We start from the raw sequence: 20,558 nt of genomic DNA, 5'->3' as shown, positions 1-20,558 counted from the left end.
TACAAATCAAAAAGATCGATATATATATATATATATTTTTTTTTTCTTCTCTGGTTTTTTTTTGTTGTTGATATATGTACACATATACATACACATACGTTTGAAGGACGAGCTCGTGCGTGTAAATAAGCTCGTCAACGTGAGTTTTGTGCAACCTTCGAAGACTAACGAACGAGTAATCGATTTAAGAAAAAAAACAAAAAAAAAACAAAAAAAAACAAAAAAGAACAGAAAAAAGAGAGAAAACGAAAATAAATAAATAAATAATTAAAAACGGGGAAAGCTCAGTGTAAACCGGATCGGAAACGATCCGATGATCGAGGATAATCGTTCCTGTTACATCGCACCGGATCCTGACACGGTGCAAGGTGTTCCTCCTCTTCTTCGTCTTCGTCGTCGTCACCGTCATCGTCGCCGTGCTCGTCCTCCCGCGGGACGAGACACTTCGCACGCGGTACGTGCCACCCTCCTCCTACCTCCTCGGTAGTAGTTAGTGCTTCGCTCGTACATATACATATACATTTATGTATGTATACATACATATACACATAGATACATATACATACATACGTACATACATATAGACATTTATACATATATACATAGATACATGCACACACGGTGATACTCGTTAGCAACGGACATCTTCAATAAGTGTGCAAAGTGCATTTTCTTGAGAGTTTCGAATTTATTATTTTCCTTTTTTTTTTTTCTTTTCTTTTTATTTTTCTACAATTTATTTTACAAACGTTCATTTATCATTATATTTTTTCGTCCTTTTTTTTTTTTAATATATATATATATATGTATAAAACAAGTGGGCTGGATTTCTCTCTGAAATGTCATAAACGAGAGATATTAGAATACTATGTTACTGTAAATACTAAGAAGGATAGAAAGAGAAAGAAAATGTGATGCTCGTTGCGTATTTTCTCTCGTAAGAAAAAGAGAAAGAGAAAGAGAGAGAGAGAGAGAGAGAAAGAGAGAGTATATGTGTTAGCCTTTTCCACTCGACGATTGATTAAATCGTCGTCGAACGTCGTTGGACGTTAATCGAAAGGGAAACCTTGCATCGTCTTCTTCGTGCACCGACTACCACCATTACCGTTTCTCTTACCTTATTCTCGTGCGAATAGATTATAGAAGCCGCGAAGAACCCCCGTACGACGTCGAGTGTATACGCCTAACTAAGATCAGATCTCCCGGCGTTCGAGAGAAACCAGAAATACCGCGTACCCGGGATAATATCCCATTAGCTGAAAGATCAATTAACTCGCGTTAACGGACACTTTAATCACCGGTGTTGCTGATCATAGTTCTAATAGTGTTGGCGGTGATGGTGGTGGTGGTGGTGGTGATGGTGGTGGTGGTGGTGGTGGTGGCGGTGGTTAGTAGTAGTAGTAGTAATAGTAGTAGTAGTAATCGTAGTGGTCACGTTGAACTATTGAGTGATCTAGCCATTTAATCTGCTTTTCGAGATCGATCATCTCGATCATCATTTTTCTTTCCTTCTCTTTCCTTCTCTCTCTCTTTCTCCCTCTTTCACCTTTGCTTTTCATTTCAGTATACTTCTTTTTCTTAACATTGTTACATAGCATAGTAGAGACTAGTAATTCCGCGATTAAAGTACCGCAGGAAGCGTTAGATTATAGTTTACCAGTCATCTTCATCTTGTAACGTTATTGAAGAATTTCGTTCGAAATTATTCCTTCCGATAGATCGATTGATAACGAGGAATTTTAATGACTATTCGTTCGTACTTTCGTACTAACTGGGCCTGCTATATGCACACATACATACGTACGTTCAATTACGTAAGCTCTCGCGACGGATTGATCTCGATCAATTCTACGAAAGAAAAAAACAAAAAAAAAAACGAAAAAAAATCGGAAAAGAAGAAAGGAAGAAAAAATCGAACTGACTATAAATTCATTTATTAGATGCTAACGCAATCGGTTAGCGTCAACATTTATCCATAAAATTATAATCATTAAGAAACACGTATTTTTTCTTTTTTCTCTCGACAGATTTTTATAATGATATATATATATATAACGTGACGATAGTACATAATTAAAATATCGAAGATCAATAAATCATTATAATATTAATAGAAATTTCGTATCATTGAAAAACAGAAGGACGAATCTGACATTGTTTTATAACATGGCATATATGGCATATATACAAATATACAAACGGTAGTAATTGAGATCCATTTATGAAGAGATCAAAAATTTTATTTTATCTCTTATCCTTATCCATCTCCTTTCTTACATTCTGTTTCCCCCCTTTTCTTTTCATTCCCTCTTTTGTTTCGCCTGTCCGACTCGCTTTTCAGCCGGATGAAGGAAGGTAGCGCCGGTCTCGCGTTGACGTGCGAATACTCGCGGCACATCCGTGACCGAATCTCGAACGGTTTTATTACGATTTAACACGCCCTGACTATGCTGCAAGGTGCTACGAGAAATAAAGACGTAAAAGCGTACGAAGAAAAATAAGACGGAAAGAGAGAGACAGAGAGAGAGAGAGAGAGAGAGAGAGAGAGAGAGAGAGAGATCGGTATAAAGACAATGATGCGAGATCGTAAATGTAAAACCTTTTATACATCATGAGTTTTTACGAGAAGTCACAAAATTCTCGCATGGAATGAGAAAGAAAAATATTCTCCCATTTTATTATTCGATTTCGACGCGTTAACAACAAGTAGAGAGAGAGAGAGAGAGAGAGAGAGAGAGAGAGAGAGAGAGAGAATATAAAAAATCGTGAACGATGAGATTTCGGACGTTGCTAACGAACGTTTCGCGGAAGCGGTGGAAAAGATAATAAGAATTCTTAAAAGATACAACTTTGGCGATGATCTCTTACCTCGTTCCTCCGTTAATCTTGCAAAATACGAGTCCTCCTTACATACGGCCGGTTTTATGAGAGGACGAAAGAACGAATGAAATTATAAGGAAAAAAAAAAAAAAAAATGTCGGAGTTATGTTAGGACGTTCTTACGTGTTATTTAATGTTTTTTTTTCGAAGTATTAGTATACGAAGTTCGTGTATGTATATTGTTGTATTGAGAGAGAGAGAGAGAGAGAGAAAAAAAAAGAAGGAGAAATAATATGTAAACAAATGATCTTTCGTCGTATTTCTCAGTTTGTTCGAAACAAGCAGACCGTTCGCATCTATCGAAATTTTCTATGTCGTTCGAAAATAGGTAAAACGTTTTATTTTTGTTTTTTTTTTTTTTTTTGAATCGAATCAACGCATTTAGATAGATAACAATTGTATATATGTATATATATATATATATTTTTTCTTTTTATCTATAATATTACTGAAAAATCTTCAAGATACATTAATTATAATAGATATCATCGCTTATTAAGGGACACCGTAAACACAAGTGAAGCAATAGAAGTTACATAGATACATGTAACATCTAAATTTCAGAAACAATTAAATGGACTAACGGTGTCGACGTTAACTGGTCAAACATTTTCTTCCCTAATTGTAGATGATAATCGTCGTCTCGGTAGACCGATTCTCGTTTCCTTCTCAGCTGGATTCCGACGAAAGGTCGTACCTTTTAAGCTGACAGGACTAGCCAAGCACATGTCGAAAAATACCAACGTCGTTTTGTTGTTTCACCGGGCAGACATTTTCTGTAAATTTATTATGGCGATTTGATATTGATCGTAAAACCAAGTACGCGATTCGTACGTCAGACTGGTGCCACCTTTCGAAAAACTAATGAGCAAAGAACAAGTCCCATTAATTTCATCTTGCAATCGAAAAAGAACGAATGAAAAAGTGTGTGTACGTGTTTGTGCCTGTGTGTCTGAGAAAGAGATAGATAGATAGATAAATGGAGAGAGAGAGAGAGAGAGAGAGAGAGAGAGAGAGAGAGAGAGAAAAATAGACGATTTTAAAAACAAGTCCTCGAGAAATCTATAATTTCGTCATTTTTTATTTTGTCTTCTTTTGTTGCCTTTCATTAAATCCTCATTGCCCTCTCTTTTTTTTCTCCCTCCTTTAACATGATTCTCCTTCTCCGAAAACATTTACGAGGATAATATTTGTATGCGGTCACCTTTGATTTCTATCGTCGTAGTCACCGTTGTCGTTGTCGCAAGTTCTCTCTCTCTCTCTCTCTCTCTCTCTCTCTCTGCACGCGCGTATATACATAGTGTAATAAAGTCGATGGAAAAAGGTGCTAAACATGTGCACGAGAAACGTGACTGTTTATTACATCAGTGTCCTTGAGGCGAAACGTTAGATAATCGCAACGTACATTACGCTGACATATTACTCGATCTCTCTTGCATTTTTCTTGCACGACTCACGCGTAAAACGCGTACGACGAAGTATATTTTCCTTGATTTTTATGAGTCGATAAAGAAGAAAGAAAATACGCGGAAAATATCATGAAAAAATTTTATCCGAAAAGTGAGAAAGAAAGAAAAAGAGAAAGACAAACAAAGAGAGAATGAGAGACAGAGAGAGAGAGAGAGAGAGAGAGAGAGAGAGAGAACATTTAAAAAGAATTTTGTACATAATCATTATACTTTATCGCGACAAAATTCATTACTATATAAAATCTTTCAATTATTATAACGATTAACAATAAAATGCAAAAATTCGATAAACAAAATTCGAGGAGAAAAGAAAATAATGATTGCTCGATTCGAAAAAAGAAGAGAGAGAGAGAGAGAGAGAGAGAGAGAGAGAGAAAAGAAGCGATAAGCAATTTCCTGGTGGCACTTTTATGGCACGGAACAGACGACGAGACAACGAGGACGTCGAGGAAGAGGAAGAGGAGGAGGAGGAGGAGGAGGAGGAGGAGGAGGATAAAAAAGAAGGAGAAAGAGGGCGAAGGACGGGGGCCGCCCTCGCGTACCTCTTCGCCAAATATGGCTACCAAGAGGTCCGGCAGGAGTATCTTAATCCTCCGATCGTGAATGGCCCTCATGCGAATTGTCTCATTTAAAAGTAGCGTCCTTTGCGTGTTGGAACTGATAAAGTCGTTGAGTCATGGTTTGTATTCTTCTATCTTGTGGTCAAGCAAAGGATGACCTTGAGATCTATCGAGGATTATAAAAATTGTCCCTATTTTCAGACAGGACTTTGGTTCTTTTCTCTTTTTTTTTTTCTTTTCTTTTTTTTTTTTTTATTATTTCTTTCCCTTTTTTCTTTTTTTTTTTTTTTATCTTGCCTACGACTCCTTTTCTTTCTTTGTTTATCGGGGATCATACGAATGATAATTCTTTCGTTATGGACATGTTTCATTAATATCAGCTATATGGAATATTGGAGGAAAACAAAGATCGTATAAAAAAAAAAAGGAAAAGAAAAGAACAGAAGGAATATAAATTTCTCAGAGTATCTATATATCGTTATTTAATAGACATCGGGATAGTGCGACAGGGAAGATAAACGATATCATTTTTTTTATTTTCTCGTTCGTATTAACATAGAATAATTAAATGGATTTTAATGATATCGTGTTGGAAAATATCTTTAGGAAAAGATAATTGTCTATTACGCGACATCATCGTCGTAGTCACGCTTAGCGAGCAATTGCACCGACCCTTTTCGAGTTATAACGAATTCGATCGACCGTATTCATCTCAACTCGATTAAAACTAAATGCCCCCTTTAACGCACGTACGCACACGCACTCGTAAACATATAGACGTGCGCGCGCATACACACACACACACATACGCTTTTACGAACTTCATATTTCTTTCGATAGAAAATTTTCATTGAAACGAAAGTAAGAATATATGTATATGTATATAACCTATACTTATAAGGAAATGCATTCACACACACATACACACACACGCGCATATATACATACACATGCATATATACGAACATATAAGTGTCACGCCGTCATTAAATCAAAAGAAAATTATTCATCATAAATCTCGATTAGAATGATCGATGATATTAAGTGCACAGCTTTGCTTGGCTTACAGGTTGGTGATCGGGTCTCTAAAGGTGTGATCGGAAAAAGGGATTAGAGAAAAAGGGGTGGGTTTGCGTAATAAAAAAAAAAATAAATAAATAAACAAACAAACAAAAACAAAAAAGGAAAAAGAAAAAAAGAAAAGAAAAGAGATAGAAATAGACAGGGTAGAGAAAGAGTAAGGCAGTGAGAGAGAGAGAGAGAGAGAGAGAGGGAGGGAGGGAGAGAGAAAGGGATAGAGAGAGAGAGAGAGAGACAGAGAGAGGGAGAAAGAGAGAGAGAATAAAAAAGAAAAAGGGTGAGAGAAAGAAAGGGAAAACGGGAAAGTGCTATCCAGCTGTGTGTTATGATCGGGAGCATAAAGGTGCGAAGATGCTCGAGGTTCAGCGCTCGGACTCTTTGAGAAAGGGAGAGGCCTACGACCCTTCCAGCACCCATTTACTACCCCCCGTAACGACCGGGGCTTCCGTCTCTGGGTGGAAGCCCGCCGAGAGAAGCGTCTCCTTCAATCGAGACGTCCACGTCAAGAGGATCGGTGAGTTTAGGCATTCGCGCCATAAAAACAAGATGGAAAGAACGCAAGAAAGAGCTTTCGCGAGGAGTTGAGATTGGTCGATTAAGCTCTGCTTGATTTTACGAATTAATTGTCAAATATTCTTCTTCTTCTTCTTCTTCTTCTTTTACAGTGATAAAAAATGACAAAAGTAGATTTACAGGTTTCTTGAGTTATTCGAATTTTTTATTATTTATTAATTATAATGTTAATTGGTAAATAATATTTTTTTAATTTCTTGATTAAAAGTAGTCTATACAATTATTGATATATATATCTATATATTGACACATATCTGTACAATTATTGAATTTATTATATTATATATATATGTTAGATTTATTGATATCGACTATTATAAATATATTTATTATACATATAAAACTTTACGAATAATTTCATTGTAACATTAGTTACATATCAATCAAAGATCAACATAAATTGATAAAAAGAAAAAGGAAAAATAAGGTCACTTAACGAGTTAAATTTTATCAAATAAAAATCGTCCGAACGCTTACCGTGGAATAAGCCTTTCGAATTAAATGATAATAAATTTAAAACTAACGAAAGAGAGAGAGAGAGAGAGAGAGAGAGAGAGAGAAAGAGAAAGGGAGAGAGATAGAACGACGTTGTTTCATTTTTTCCGACGAGACGAACCCGACGGTGTTTCCCTTGGTAAGGTGCTCATATGAATACATATACATACGCGAGAAGAATGTAATGCAAAGCTCGTTTCTTTCTCGTCTACGTCGGAGACTCCTGAGGAAAAAAAAAACAGAGAGAGAAAGAAAAAAAAGAGAGATTTCGAAAATGATTGCCGCACGGCAACGGTCTTGTGTTCCAGAAAAAAAATTATGGACCAGCCCTTAGAGCGATCCCAGATTGTGAAAATTATTTGCGACGTTCTGCTAACTTTGCGACGACGTCTGCGACCTGTTGCACTCTCTTTTCTCTCTCTCCCTCCCTCTCTCTCTCTCTCTCTCTCTCTCTTTCTCCTCTCTCTGTCTCTCTTTCCTTTGGTTGAAATTTTTCTCGGGACACGTACGATTCTTGGAAAACGAAACTCGCGAAATTCCATTCGTCTCTAACTCCTTGTCTTCTCGAAAATATCCTTGCGTTTTCTTCACCCTCGACATACTTATCTATTTCGATTTATTTCATTAATTATTTATTATTCATTATACATGCATTATCTCGAAAAATAAGGATAATGGATTTTTGTCTAATGGCGGATTTTTCTTCCCTCCTTTTTTTTTTCTTTCTTTTTTTGTTTAAATTAAAAAAATTAAACGTAGGAATAATTATGATAGTATTTTGATTCTAAATGTCATATATTTTGAATTAAAAGAAGAAGAAAAAAAAAGAAGAAGAAGATGAAGAAGAAGAAGAAGAAGAAGAAGAATAAAGAAGAAAGACATAAACGAAACGCAAAGACAATAGCGTCCATTGTAATTTCGATAGATCAAGCAACAGCAAGCGACCTAATAATTTGCTCCTGGCGAGTACTCAGCCTAACTCACATCTAACCGTTTAAAAGCTCAAGTTCTCCTCGGAATCGATAACACCCTAATCAATAATAAAGCGCTGCCTCCCGCTGAAACTAACGGCGTGAATTATTTAATTGAACGATCGAAATCTATCTCTCTTTAATTCTTTTTCTCTCTTTTTTTTTTTTTTTTTTATTTTTTTTTTCATCCATCCCTCTCTCTTCTTCCTTTTCTATAATATGTTAACGAAGGATGTACGAACGTGTACACGTGTGTGCGTGTATGCGTGCGTGCCTGTCTACCTGCCTGAGTATATATATGTTTTGCATAATCATTAATAACTCGAATAATATCGTCGATCGACTACTTTATTAACGTACGTACGTGTATACGTGTTATCGTACGTACAACCGTAACTTTTCTTAATCAATTGGCTGGATCGAAACGGTGCACGTTAGTTTGACCTTGAGAGCGAAAGGCAAATACCGTTGTTCGCGTTATTTTTCAGTCTTCAACTGAAGAAGGAAGAGATGATCGTATTATCTCGAGATAAGATAATGACGAATATCGTCAAATTGCTTCTTCATTTTTTAAAATAACATTTTTCTATTATTTCGTAAGGAAAAGAAAAAAAAGAAAAAAAGAACCTTCGTCGATTTTGCATAATAGCTTTTGTCCAAGAACAGTATCGAGAATACGTAATATATTACATATTGCGGTTACGGAATAGAGACTAACGAAATATATGTATATATATATATACATATGCATATGTCTGTGTGTGTATATACTTGTAACGCACGTTACGCATAGTGTAAAGACTAAGCTTGCTGAACAGTCCCGATATTACGGGACTCTTAGCTTTCCCTTTTTACGGAAAAGAAAAGAGAGAGAGAGAGAGAAAGAAAGAGAGATGTATATATATATATATATATATATATATATATATATATATTTATATATTACATAAACGACACACGACATGAGTTATCTTTTATGTTAAACCGCCCGTTCAACTTTCGTACGAGATTAGATTACCTTAGGAATAGATGGAATAACGTTTATTAAAAATTCTAAATCGCGTTTTATGTAAGTATTTATCTGTTTACCAGTACACTACTCTCTTTTATAAATTTCTCTTACACGTATTTATTAGATTTTACAGTTATGTAGATAATAATAATAATAATAATAATAATAATAATAATAATAATAATAATAATAATAATAATAATAATAATAACAATAATAATAATAATAATAACATTATATATATATACGTGTATATACATGTGTATAGACAAAAACGTTAAGTATAGTTATTTTGAAGTATCGATTTTATTTCAAGGGAAAAAAAAAAGAAAAAGAAAGAAAGAAAAGAAAAGAAAAGAAAAGAAAAATGAATACTAAATGATTAGAGTGAAAAATTCGTTTGCCAGTTTACGGCGCTTTTCGTTTACGGAAATCTTGCATTTTCTATCGATCGCTATCGCATCCGATTTACGCGACGATAAGACGACGCACTCGTTACCAATCGCGACGGCTCGACGACGGCCCGTGTCGACTAGCGCACGGAGGAGAAAGTGACTAAACGTCGTACAGAGAGTCTAAGGTACAGTGATACAGTGATACAATAATATCTTGCGAATACCGGCACGGGAAAATTAATGGCCACTAAAGGGCCCCGAGGTAACTATCTTAAAAGCCAACCGGCGCTTGTATTATTTTATAGTTGGCATCCGCTGCTTTTACGAGCGCGCAAACCCGCACCGAATACGATTCTGTAGTTTCTCTCTTTCTATCTCCCTCTCTCTCTCTTTCTCTCTCTCTCTCTCTCTCTCTCTCTCTCTCTCGTTCTCTATCTTTCCTTTTTCAGAAAAAAAGAATGAAAGATAGAGATAGAGATAGAAAGAGATAGAGGGATAGAGAAATTGAAAGAGTATAAGCAAAGCGTGTCTTCGAACAACCAAGTCTTATGGTTTGCCGGATTCTACTAATGATAGCAGAGCTAATAACGTCGAGGCACGGGAGGAAATGATTTTGGGAAGAATCGTGTCTTTCGATTAATCTCGTTCCTTTTTATTTTCCCCTATGTTTTTCTTTTTCTTTTTTTATAAAAAATGATTGAGACACTAAAATAATCATGAAACATTGAATATAATTATTCAATGAAATAACGAATATTATGATTGAATAAAATATTGAATATAGAATTGATATAATTCAAAGGGAAGTTTTAAGAAATACGTAAGAATGCTATTACAAGTACTTGTGTAAAAAATTAATTATTAAAAATAAATGATAAATAATTGACATTAGATAACGGCAAATTTAAAAAGAAAATATATATATATACATATATATATATATTTAGACTGAATGAAAAATATGATTTTGTCGGAACGATTAGATTCATACTACTCATTTTTCACATTATCCTTGCGTTGACACGAGTGCGTCGCGTTCCGTCAAGGTCAAGTATGATCATCAACGTCGCGCCAGTCGGTCGACGAACTCAGTTCGCTCATTCGCTTTTTACTCATCGCCGACAAGGTGGCCCGCAAAAAAGAGCACTTCTTCTTTCCACAAAATTACTTTGAAATCGAGCTAATCGAGCGGACCAACGTAATTAAATTTGGAATCGGTTTTCAAGTTTTCTGCATTAGCACGCGTTAATTGTAAGATTAATTATTAATTCTAAAGAACGTATTATTAAATTCAGAAAAAGAGAGAGAGAGAGAGAGAGAAAACAAAAGTACATACTATATATAATATATACATGTAGAAATGCAATCGATTGATTTCGGTGGAGCGAAACGTAAAATCGTTTTCAACGAGCGACGATAATCGTCTTACGCAAGAACGTTGCCAATGATTTCTATTCGTACGATTTATTGCTTCATAAATACTGTACATCGTCGATCGTAGAGTATCGCAGTAAAAGATAGAAAGAAAGAGGAAGAGGAAGAGAAAGAGACAGAGAGAGAGAGAGAGAGAGAGAGAGAAAGGTAAAGAGGAAAAAATAGAAGACGAATCATAGATATTGAATTTTTCATAACACTTACTTGTATTAAAAATATGAAAATCTTGCTACTATTTTTATTCTTCATTGACATATAAAAATGAAAGAAATAAAATTTTTGTCGATAAGGAAAAAGGTAAAAGAAAAAAAAAAAAAAAATGAAAGATAAAAATTAATTGACAAATGATTCAACTAATCTTAGAAAATATATATCCAAATAAATCAATTAATAGGAAAAATGTTGACACACTTAAAAAAATTCGAATATCCAACGTTCTAATGTCGTATTTGAATCTCGATATGAGTATATATATATATATACGTATATATAATCGAGTTCGAACATGTGAAAGGTAAGAAGACGTAGGATAGCTCGGAAGTACTCTATTCCTTCGTAAACTTAAGAGATCGAGCATTGTAAAAGAGGATGGAGAAACTCAAAGTAAAAGAGAAAGAGAGACAGAGAGAGGGAGAAGAGTGTCCTTTACGAAGGGACTCTAAGCCGCTGTAAAAAAGTTATCGCTCGGTCCGGTGCATTAGTGGCCGCACCATATTTCTTATTATCCTGGCGCGAGGTGTATACTCTCTTCTTCTTTTCTCTCTTTCTCTCTTTCATCGTCAATGCGGGCGGTCTAGAGAAGTCAGCCTAGTTGGCCAGTGCAACGTTCACGCGCATGCGCCTAGTCGAAGCTCGTTAAGGGTCTCCTTGTGTCGTCCTCCGCGTTATCCTCAACGTTATCCTCCTTCCTAGCCGTTTCCTGGATAGTCGCGTGCTCTTACGAGAACCTCACTCCTATGTTCCATTTTACAGGATATATATATATATATATATATATATATATATATATATATATTCAGGATGTAATTAAAGCCTAAGATTCATTTGAGGATTAAATTAGATTTCCTAAATGACACATTTATATAGATATTGATAAAATTTATGCGTTTTATTTTATATTTTAATCGACGAGACCATCTGCGATACGAGTATTTTTCTTCTCTTTTTGTTTTTTTCTTTATTTTTTTTTTCTTTTCTTTCCTCCCCACCCCGCCCACTTTCCTTTCTATATATTAAGTCGTAAGCTATTCGTAAGAACGTATACGTTCAATTTGATCAATATGAATTTTATGGGATTTCTTTTTGTTCTTTTCCTTTCCTTTTTTGTTTCTCTCTTTGTAAAAAGAATTCGTTAATTCTTATTTTATCGTTTTAATTACGATAGATCGCTTTTAGAATAATTTCTTCGAACAATCGAAATATATTTGAAATATGAGTATTCCAATAAGTCGGATAACATGTATTAAGATACACCCCGTATAATGGGGTGCAATATGTTCCACGATTGTTCTTTGATCTTTGTTACGTTGTTAATGGACGCCACACGGAGAACATTCCTTTTTTTCTTTTATACTTCCTCTTCTTCCCCTGCCCTTCTGTTTTCCGTTCAGGCCACCTTTCTCTTCTCCCCCACTCATCACCCCTCAGGTCACTCGCTCTCTCTCTCTCTCTCTCTCTCTCTTTCTCTTTCACGTAATTACCGCGCATCCCTTCCCATAAACGTAAAAATCATTTTTAACGTTCCGATAGGAGCCGCCTCGAAAAACCGCTTTTTGTCTCACGTTAAGCCGTACTAAAGGGTTTCTTTCGGAAGCGAACTGGACGGTAAAGAAGTTTCTTTTATAGCGGAAAGGCCACCGAATTGCAGGGACGTCCGGAAATCATGATGATTCTCTACTAAAGAAGAAAATAAACGAATATATACATATTACAAAATAATTGTCACTTTTTTAACAATTTTTACATTATTTCTTTCAAATATCATACGTTAAACAATAGAATAAAAAAATAAGATTTTTATGATTTATCACGTTCACATTGACGCCAATAAATTCAATTGAAAATTGACTCATAATAAGATGAGGAAAATAGAGAAAAGAGAAAAAATGGACTAATAAATTGAATTAATATCAAAATATCTAGTAACATGCATAAATGCTGTACATAAATATTATATGCTTTAGTATTGTATTGTCGTTCGAGTATACGACAGATTGGATTGTAAATTCGAGGGGGAAAAAAAAAAAGAACCGAATATCATTATACCATTGGAAATATCGTATGGTCATTTCTCAAGAGTAGCATAAATTTTATGATATAAATTAAAAAATAAAAGAAAAAAAAATGAATGAAAAGAAAGAAAAAATTATCGAAGGAAATAAAAAGGATTTTATATTTAAGTTCCTGTTGATACAATCGGATCCGTCCTTCCTCGATCGCGTGCCAGGCAATATTAAGTTAGAGTACGGATATACTGAAACGAGGAAGTACCGGAATATCGAATGGACCGGTATCGCGAGTCGAGAACGCGGAGGTCGCACAAGCGCGTTACTTTCGTGAGATGCGTGCCTCGTAGAGGCTACGTGCTTAGCCAAGGGAAGGTTATAGGTGAGACACGTACAGATTATGGGAATACAAATTAGCGACGTATCTCGACAACACGTTGAGCCGAGTCGTACGTTCCCCAACACGTATTTCTCGACATTAATTCGTCTTATCGAAGTTACGAACGATGATTTAACTCGTCGGATTTACTTCGATGAAGAGAGAAAGATTTGTTCGTTCGTTGATCGAAAAATGAAAAGTAAAGATATAGCGAATAAATTCTCAATCGTTCGAATTTTATATATATATATATATACATATATTTGAAACATTTTTTTCTTTACGATACTCTACTTAAATTGATTGATTTAATCAATTTATGTCACTATTTTCAATAAAGTTTCAATCTTATTTTAATTATTTTTAAACTTCGATATATATAAATTTAGAAATCCTATATGATATTGATCAAATTTTCAATAATATATTAATCTTATCTTAATTAAATAAAACTATTCAAATTTATAAATCCAAAATTGTTCGAGGTAACGTTTAAATATAACGTAATTTTTTCATATATATTGCATAAATACATATATATAAAAAAAAAAAAAAGAAAAAAAAAACAAAACAAAACAAAACAAAAAGAAAAGAAAAGAACTTAAAACATCATTTATGTCTCATTATTTCGGACATAAAATGACATCAATTAAGGATATAAAATGACTATTATATCGTTAAATAAATATAATGGAAGATGAAAAAAATACGGAGATAAAAGAAAGAAAGAAATAGAGAGAGAGTGAGAGAGAGAGAGAGAGAGAGAGAGAGAGAGAGAGAGAAAGAAAGAGAAAGAAGGAAAAAAGGAGTTAGGTCGTTCCGAACGACCCAACACGAAGCAGTGGCGATTAATGGCGCGATCCATTTTCCCGTACGACAACTTCTGTAACAATCATTTAGGCCACGCGATATCACGCGCAGAGCGGGTACCGCTTCGCGTACCCTTAACGCGTTCGCGAAAGCCGACCTTATGGACCGTAAATCACTCCCGTCTTCTCTCGCACTTTTTTCTTCTTTTCTACCTCTTGCGCTACCTCACAGGCTACCTTCTTTCTTTTTTTTTATCTCTCTCTCTCTCTCTCTCTCTCTTTTTCTTTCTCTCTCTCTCTCTCTCTCTCTTTCTCTCTCTCTTTCTCTCTGTCTCTTTCTCTTTCTCTCTATCTCTGTCTGTCTGTCTGTCTCTCTCTCTCTCTCTCTCTCTCTCTCTCTCTCTCTCTCACTCTCTCTCTTTCTCTTTCTCTCTCTCTCGAGGATCTCTCGAGGAATAAGGAATGCGTGCAAGAATGTCGTGCACTCGACTGCTACTAGAATTTGTAAGGAAAAACAAAAAGAAAAAAGATGGAATATCGAACATTTCCAAAAATAAAAAAAAAAAAAGAAGAAAGAAAAAAAGAAAAACAAACAAGAGAAAATCGAAATCCTATCGTCGAAAGTTATATATGATACATATTACACAATTATCTTATCTATCTTAAAAATAGATAAACTAATTCGTTGACATTCGAAGAGTTTGGATGGTGGAACAATTGAGAAAATAAGAAAAAAAATAAAACAAAGTCAAATCTTTCTTCCGACAGTTAGCACAAGAGACGATTGAATATTGTATTCATTAAAAAAAAAAAAAAAAAAAAAAAGAAAAGAAAAAAAATGAAGAAAAAAAAGAAGGAGAAAACAAAGAATAAAGAAATAAGAAGAAGAAACTCGTAAATGTTAGATAAGTCTGATGACGATAGAACAATGAAAGATCTATTCATCCACGCCGGAAATGATTGGACTTACTCATGTCTTATCATCTCTCTCTCTCTCTCTCTCTCTCTCTCTCTCTCTCTTTCTCTCTCCGTCTTTTGATCTTTCGTCTTCTATGGAAGGAAAAGGATCGGTGGTGAATCTTCTTGAGAGGAGGAACATTTACGGGCCTCGAAAGAGTGGGTCAGCTCCGTGGTGCGATCTTTGACCCCCCGCGGCAAGACGCCACTTACACTTCCGCCAATTCTTTCTCTTTACCCCCACTATACTTCTACTTCACCTTCTTCTTTCTCTGACCCGCTCGAGAACCGTGCATTCGCAAAGCACCTGCCATCTTCTATCCGTCCTCTTCTATCTCCCACCCCTCCTCCCTCTCTTTCTCTCTCTCTCTCTCTCTCTCTCTCTTTCTCTCTTTCTCTCTCTTTCTTTCTTTCTTTCACCGAAGCCGAGTCAAATTGTTAGCTGCCTTAATCGAGCATAAATCGTTCGCGTATAAACCACGAGATCTTCCAGCCGTGACGTCGATTTTCACCCTACGAGCTGTCCCATACATTCGGCTAGTCACCGAGTAACGCAGATTGGAACACCGCAGCATCTTCCCGAGAGAAGCTCTAGCCAGGCCCGGAAACGTACGATCTGAAAGGCTACGCGCAGCGATTACCACGACGAGTTAATTATTGGCTGACGCACCGATACGTCGACTACGTAAAAGATACGTGGGAATATGGTCTGTGTGAGAGAGAAATTAATAGAGAGGGAAAGAGAGAAAGAGAGAAAGAGAGAGAATACCTGTGAATCTCGAATATACACATTCCTATCTGCCCTCTATTCCCCTCCTCAAGATCTTTACTTGATATATGTTTCTCGATAGAGTGAGATAAAAAAAATAGTGATTCGAGTCTGATCTCATCGTTAACGCGAATTCATATAGTTAAGAATACATAATAGGAATGTTAGATTGCTTGGTAATATTAGATACGTTTCATTTTGACATTTCTATTTGCATATAAAGTGTTTAGAATTAACTATGAAATTTTATTAACTATTGTTACTAGATATTAATAGTTACCTATATATATATATATAGGTACTATCTTTCCCTTTAAATTACATGCAACAGTTATTATATGTATTATAGTTATTATAGTTACTATATTATAAATACGCAAGAGTTGTTTTCTTTCAATTTAAATTATAATAAAATGTTTAATGTCAGGAATAGAAAAAAAAAAAATGAATTAACTAATTATGGAAAATAAAAGTTCACAATATAGAAATAATATTTCAAAGATTAATAGTTCAAAAATATTTTCAATGGACAAAATCGGATTTATATATTAAATCGATTCGATAATATAAAAATAAATGATACGATGATTTCAATAAATAAAAATATAGAATATTTCAAAGTATAACAACGTGAGAGACGTGACATGTCCTAACTAAATATCGTGAGATACCTTTTTACTAACGAAAACAGGACATGTACCAAGCTTGTTTGAATATACTCACGATATCGACTTAATGGCATGTATCTAAAACGGATTAGAAACTCGTCGAGCGACATGAAACTATCTTACCTATCCGCAAGCTCATCGGATGACGTGTGGTGGTATGACGTATTCCAAGTACTCATGACATCCGTTAATATCTTATTAATTAAATCGACGTTAATTTTATGTGGCAGCGGTACGTCACTCACTCATTTCATTTCTTCTATAATTATTGTATCTCATTGACGTACGACATTTTAAATTCTTTTCGCTTACCAAATAGAATATACATATTTTAACCATGATCTTTATCCTTTTATATTTCTTCTAAATAATAATAATAATAATAATAATAATAATAATAATAATAATAATAATAATAATAATAATAATGTATGAAAAGCTCATGCCACCTAATGAAATCTTTAATGAAATACAAAGTTGAAACTAATAGGAAACTAATAGGTAAATTACAAAACATATATCGTGTCGCTTCTATTTTTAAATTAATCATTTATTTTTGAAATAATTTCCAAAATTGATCAATTTAATGATCGATCATTCGCATTAAGAACTTGGTTTTATATGCAACAAACAAACAAATCGTGAAGTAACGACGATTAACGCAAATACATCGACAAAGTGTTTCGAGTTTTGAATAAAGATCGCAAGAACGTTTGAAAATCACTGACTCGTCTGGATGCCATTTGCCTAAGACTCTTTGAGAATCTTGAAGGTACTCATCGTTGAGAAGTACCTCACGATCGGTGAGAGAATTCTCTCTCTACATATATATATATATATATCTTTTTCTTTCTTTCTTTCTTTCTTTCTCTCTCTCTCTCTCTCTCTCTCTCTCTCTCTCTCTCTCTCTCTCTCTATCTCGCATCAATTCCTACTCGGCATAAACGTGCACCACATGCTAATACATCGGGACTCTCTCTTTCTCTATTCGCCAAATGGAAGATCTCGTGTCTACATACATACTTATGCGATGCGTGCAAGCCGGAGTAATTCTCGTGTGGGGATCTGCACATCCTGGTAATAATTAGTCTTTGGAATCACGGTATCGAATCGCGTCTTGTCCGAGATCAAAGAATCATGAGGCTATTGATTCTACTCGCCTTACTCCGCATCTCGCGCGTTAAAACTCGTTATCGCGATTAAAATTACCCGCTCGTTCCCTCGTATCTATAGTATATAAGTATTTATCTATGTATACGTATATATATATATATATATCCATATACGTAATATGCATGTCTTATATCTGTCTCTCTCGCTCTCTCTCTCTCTCTCTCTCTCTCTCTCTCTCTCTCTCTCTCTCTCTCTCTCTCTCTCTCTCTCTCTCTCTCTCTCTCTCTCTCTCTGTGTGTGTATATTTGTATGTGTGTATATAGAGTTTCTCGTTTAAAAAACTTTATATGCCGGGCCGCGCGATTAATTCTCGTCAATTGAGAATAAAGAAAATCCTTATCGCTAGACGATAATTAAACCTGGTTTCTATCGATAAACCAACTATATTTCAAGAAACGATGCCGTTGTTCTAATTGCGTGATTAGAAAATTTCTCGGTTTTCTTATTTTCTTTTTTTTTTTTTTTTTTTTTTTTTTTTGAGTGATTCGAACAGTGTTTATCGTTTATGACCCTGCGAACGTGTTTTAGAATTTAACATTTTTTTTCCTCTTTAGTTTTGAGAAACAATAATTTGCGCTTTTTTATGCGTTTTTGAAGTAAACATTAACAAAGACAAATATATATATATATACGTGAATTTTCCTTTTCTCATAGTTCAAGAAAGAGGAAAATATAAAATCCATTCTTTCTCTTACCGTTTCTCCGTTAAATGCGATAAACTGGCGTTGTTAGAAGGAAGAAGAAGAAAAACAAGAACCTTTACAAAGGTTCTTTGTCAAAGCCGAAGATCGTAAAGACTTAAAAAAAAAAAAGTTGAAAGAGAGAGAGAGAGAGAGAGAGAGAGAGAGAGAGAAAATTATAAGAAAAAGAATAAAAAGAGAAAAAAGAAGAAAAAGAGGAAAAGGGAGGAAGAGGAGGAAAAGAAGAAGAAAAAGAAGAAACGGAAACGGTAGTAAAGTAAATCGTTTCACGAAGGGTTTGTTTAAAGGCGATTTCCCACGACGCGCAAAGGCGAACGATGTTATTGGAAATGGCGCGGGAGCCATTGTAGATCTAGCTTTAGCAGGTACTTACCTGTACTAAAAGTGGCACGGCAGTTTAGTCAGCGAACGATTAGAGTCGCTCGACGACCTCCTTCTCGTCGAGGTGTCCGTCGATGACCTCTTACTGTGATCATTGCATTCGTGTACGCGGCAAGTGATGCTATAAATCCATCGATCGAATCTATCGAGAGACAGTTGTCACGTTTGTGTCCTCTAATCATCCATATCTATGTTAATGTTCCTCTAATTATCAAAAACGTCGATAAGATTTATCGATAAATTCGTGAATGAAATATATAAGTAACACACACACATATATATATATATATATATATATTTCAAAAAGGATCTAATGATAATAGAACAATTATATAAATAATAATAATTTGTATTATTTAAATTTATAATAATTATCTAATAATACATAAAAAAAAAGAGATATATTAATTCTCATTATTAAGTCGATGTGATTTATTTCTATTTAGAGATTTATCTTGGCGCATTAATTAAAAATATTTTTCTTTGCTAAAAAATTGAACATCTTTTTTATTGTATGCATATATATATATATATATATATATATATATATATATATATATATATATATATATAAAGGGAAAAAATCTCAAGTTCCGTAGCACGATTCGAGACGCGAGAACGATGCTTTATTAAAGGAGATTGCGATCTGGCACGCTCGGATGATACCTGCTTCGCAGCGTGGGCGTGCTGAGCCGTTGCGTACACACCCGTTGACCTTTGGCCCTGTGCTGCCTTTCGTTCGTTTCTGCGTTCAACCGCTCGCACTGTTGATCTCAAAGCTTATAGTGGTGAACGTACGTACATACGTTCATACATACATACATACATACGTATATACATATATACATATATACATATAGATATATATATATATATATATATATATATATATATATATATATCTATATATTTATATACATTCATTTCGCTCGTTCCTTTCGTCGCTCGTGTTAGACTTCCATTAAACGTTAGACCATCGATTAAAAGTTTACTTAACTTCGCTCTTTCAGTCAATATTAACGTGATTTAAATGTGCGAACGTAAAAGGGAAACGAAAAGGAAAAGGAAAAAGAAAAAGAGAAAGAAAAAGATGAAGAAAAAAACAGAAATCTGTTCGTCACGTGTTCACATAGTAGAAGTTTAGACAGCGAAAGTCGACCTTTTACACGAGTAACGAGCGAGTACTCTAATCGATAGGAACGAACGAAGAATTACGAGATCGAGAAACACGAATTTCGCCTAAGCTAAGCTAATCACGAATCATCCTTCTCTCTTTCTCTCTCCCTCCCTCTCTCTCTCTCTCTCTCTCTCTCTCTCTCTCTCGCTCTTTTCGCTTTGAAAGAACAAAAAAAAAGTCATCGAGTAGATCTAATCAAACGAGCGATTTAGCGGCTTTCAAACGAACTCGTTCGTGGCCTACCAGAGACGACGTGCGTCCGTTGGCGATTAAACTTGGTGATTAACTACTAACGACCGTGCTACTTAACATAAATCGCTAATTTAGAAGGCCTCATGCTCTCAGGTGGATGGCCGATATCTATTATCGGTTCGATTAAAATTCCTAAATTCTTGTCCTTTCGATGTACAGATTAATCTACGTCGGATACGACGTATATAGGGTGTCTTT

General features: G+C 35.0%; 1 protein-coding gene across 2 annotated transcripts in view; it reads left to right on the top strand.

Moving 5' to 3' along the window:
* The first annotated feature begins 3,108 nt into the window (after nucleotides 1-3,108).
* The window catches only part of LOC124432895, a 114,480-nt gene continuing 97,030 nt past the window's right edge, over nucleotides 3,109-20,558 (top strand). The window contains exon 1 of one of the 2 annotated variants that reach the window (XM_046982218.1): nucleotides 3,109-3,208. In XM_046982218.1, the coding sequence (XP_046838174.1) occupies nucleotides 3,124-3,208 (85 nt within the window). In that variant the 5' untranslated portion in view covers nucleotides 3,109-3,123. Of the gene's footprint in view, nucleotides 3,209-6,167; nucleotides 6,504-20,558 lie in introns of those variants that run through there. The other variant, XM_046982217.1, reaches the window with a different exon arrangement.

This window comes from Vespa crabro, chromosome 2 (assembly GCF_910589235.1).
Source record: "Vespa crabro chromosome 2, iyVesCrab1.2, whole genome shotgun sequence".
Classification (NCBI taxonomy): domain Eukaryota; kingdom Metazoa; phylum Arthropoda; class Insecta; order Hymenoptera; family Vespidae; genus Vespa; species Vespa crabro.
This window is presented reverse-complemented; position numbering and strand designations above follow the sequence as displayed.